The 3,287-nt window shown below is 44.2% G+C and overlaps 2 protein-coding genes across 2 annotated transcripts in view; one reads left to right on the top strand and one right to left on the bottom strand.

The window, feature by feature from the left end:
- The window catches only part of LOC105821715 (T-cell surface glycoprotein CD1e, membrane-associated-like), a 48,400-nt gene that overhangs the window by 28,689 nt on the left and 16,424 nt on the right, over positions 1 to 3,287 (top strand).
- Positions 563 to 3,287, bottom strand: LOC105821709 (T-cell surface glycoprotein CD1b-like; the record flags this gene model as incomplete). Its single annotated transcript, XM_012658480.1, has 5 exons — positions 563 to 584; positions 1,270 to 1,363; positions 1,757 to 2,035; positions 2,239 to 2,517; positions 3,155 to 3,287. Coding segments are annotated over 5 exons (807 nt in total), but the record flags the coding sequence as incomplete, so codon positions are not given.

Below are 3,287 nucleotides of genomic sequence, written 5' to 3'. Positions count from 1 at the left end.
AACTGGTTCTCTTGGTGATACCAGACAAGGGAAGGTTATTTCCATTATATTAATAACACTGGGAAAGGCCTCCTAGAGGAAGAAGCTTCTCAGGTGGGCTTTGAGTGTTGGAAATTCATCCAGGAGCAGACAGAGAAATTACATAAAAAATGCCGTGCGTGTATGCAATACGATTATCCTGGCACAATTATATTTACCTTACTTTGACAAATGATATTTAAGTAGAAGCAGAAAAAGAAAAGTTTTAAAATAGTAAGCCAAAGAGAAGTCATCTTTAAGTGTATGTACCATATTTCATTTATTCTGAGACATTCTTTTTACATTTTAATATATAAGACATAGATCATACTATTGATACAATCTTATAATAAATTCACAGTTTTAAATACTTTTTCTGCTGATGTTTAAGTTATAACTTATCTTAAAATCTATGAACACTCCATTTTAATAAAATATGATGATAATTTGATGAAATATGATGAGAATGACACCTGGGTTGACATCTTGGTATTCTAGGCTTGTTGGTGCTTATTCCAAATGGGAGAGGAGATATGACGCGAGCTCAAGGAATATCCCGATATGATCTGTTAAAACCACATGGACAAAGAGCTCTGTATAAGAGGTGTTTGTACACTGATGTTCACAGCAACATTATTCACAACAGCTAAAGGTGGGAACAAGCCAAATGTCCATAGATGGATGACTGGATGAACTAAATGTGTCACTTACCTACAATGGAATATTATTCAAGACTGAAAAGGAAGGAAACCCTGTCACATGCTACAACATGGATGAACCTTGAGGGCCTCATGCTAAGTGAAATCGGCCAGTCGCAAAAAGGCAATTACAGTATGATTCCACTTATATGAGGTACCCAGAGTAGTCAAATTGACAGATACAGAAAGTAGAATGATCTTAGCCAGGGCCGGGGGATTGGGGAGGGGGAAATGGGATATTGCTGTTTCATAGGAAAAGAGCTTCCATCTTGAGGGATAAAAGAGTTCTGGAGATTGCTGGCATAACAATGTGAAAGCACTTAACTCCACTGAACTATACACGTAAAAATGCAAAGACAGTAAATTTTGTTATGTGTATTTTAACAGGATTAAAAAATATATCTCCACATAAAGGAGATGGAAGGTGGGGGAAAAGGGTTTGGTGGAAATATTGAGGATAAAGCAATGAAATAGATAAATGAACGGGAAAGAGGGGGAAGGTGTTCAGAAAAGAAATATTAAGCAAACAAACAAAGAAACTAAAACTACTCACCGACGCCTCATATACCATAATGCGAGGCACAGCAAAAGGATCAAGGGGGGCACTATTATTGCCAAAAAGATCAAGCCAATGGAGATGGGGTGTCCTGGCAATTGGGAGAGGACAAAAGGATGTCACTTGAAATCCCACCCACTGAATCCCCTGGCCATCCTTTGCCCACCTGAGAGTCAGCACCTCCACTCAGCTGCTTCCAATGTATGGTCATCTCCAACTCCCTCTCTCGTATTGCTGACACCATCCATCTATCTTTTGATGATCTATCTAGCTCCAACTCACATAATCTGTGAGTCCTTTATTCTTATCTCTTCTTTAACTTAGCTCCTCTATTTTTATTCCTGTTGGGATTGGGGGTCCCAGAAATGAATCAATCTACCCCTCTACTCTTTCATCTGTCAAGGTCCATCCTTCCCCAGTGCCTGCCTCTTTGGCTGAGGACCACCTCCTCCCATGTCTAACCTGGACCCCAGAACTTTCTCACCCCAGTGGAGGATGATGTCTCGGCCCTCTAGACTGCTGTGCTTCACCCGACAAGACAGGCCAGCCGCCTCCCCAGCTGCCACATCCAGGGTCGCTCGGAGATACCATGTCCAGTCAGCATTAGGCAGGAGGTCACTTTGCTGCGTGCCCGGCTGCTCCTGCTCACCCCGCATCCACCTCACCCACACGGGCTTTGGGTAGAATCCTGAAACGTGGCACACCAGCAGCAGACGACCAGGCCCAGGACTGGGGCTGCTTGACAGCCAGGCCTCGGGCTTCACTGGGGCGGAAAGGGGCAGTGAGTTTTCCATATCATGACTCAAATTCAGATCACAGGGACTCAGAAGCCAAACTTGGACAGTGAAGGCTTCCACTGCTTTGGGATTCTAATACTTGTTGATTAAGCCCCTCTCCTTCTTAGGGACATTCCTACTCTTGAGCTTAGAGGAGGTGGTGGGAAGTGAAATAGAGAGCAGGACTAACCTTGCCTTTGCAGCTCTGCCTTCCCTGCATAGAGGACGCTCAAGAGATATCGGGGGCAGGTTTCTAAGAGGAGCTTCTTCACAATATAGATGACAATTTTATATTGCATGATTAGTGCGCAGAATATCCGTGACCTGATGCCACCTTCTGGGGAAGGCACACATGTATCATTTTCGAAGCTCAGGAAATCCAATCCTCCTAAAGCTCCCCTCAAGAAGCTTCCTATGGACCCCCCAGAACGTAGCTCACAGCCTGCTATGCCCTGGATCTCAAAGGGGTCTAGGTAGAAGGCAAACAGATAACAAGTTATTAAACATTAATAAGAAAAAAAGCCATGAGAAAAGGCCCTAGTATTTTATATTTAGGTGAGGATAAAGTTCTTGGATGTGAAATGATGAACAAACCCCAATTATAGTACATAGAGATTTTCAGAAACAAGAGCATTGGGAAAGCTGTGCATGTCATGAATGGGCGGTATGGTGATAGCTGGTGGAGGGTGGGAGGCAGAGCATGATGCAGTGCAGAGAGCTGTATTTCAGCATGAGCCAGAGGACCACAGCAAGAGGAGACACAGGGAGGAGATGACTGATGAGATGGATCAGAGGAGGAAGCCACACTGCAGGTCACTCAGGCAAAGGGTAGAAGTAAGGGACTTGAGCAGGAAGGTCCACATAAGACATACCAGGAGTTGGATACCAATGTGGAGCCCTAATCTGTCAGAGAAGAGTCAGAAGCAGCCAGGATCTGGAATACAGTGTGGAGGTGTGGAGTCAGCGAGAGACTGCTCTAGAAGAGAGTGTGCATGCAGTTGGGTAAAGCAGAAATGAGGAAAAGAGGGTCAGAGGGAATTGCAGCTTGCAAAAATAGAGAGAAGAAAGTCCTTGGGAATCTCTGCAGTTCAGGGGACTGGACTCACATTCCAGCTGGAATTCACTGGCATACCCCTGTATTTCTTGAGTAAATAGAAAAAAGTAGACTTGGAATAGCTCCTCCAGCTCAGCAATCTCCTCATCACTGATGTTGCCCTTGGACCAGGGCTTCAGGAATAT

This window comes from Propithecus coquereli, unplaced genomic scaffold, assembly GCF_000956105.1.
Source record: "Propithecus coquereli isolate 6110/MARCELLA unplaced genomic scaffold, Pcoq_1.0 Scaffold59, whole genome shotgun sequence".
In the NCBI taxonomy this organism is placed as follows: Eukaryota; Metazoa; Chordata; class Mammalia; order Primates; family Indriidae; genus Propithecus; species Propithecus coquereli.
The sequence above is the reverse complement of the archived record's forward strand: the minus strand, read 5'-3'. Positions and strand labels throughout refer to the sequence as shown.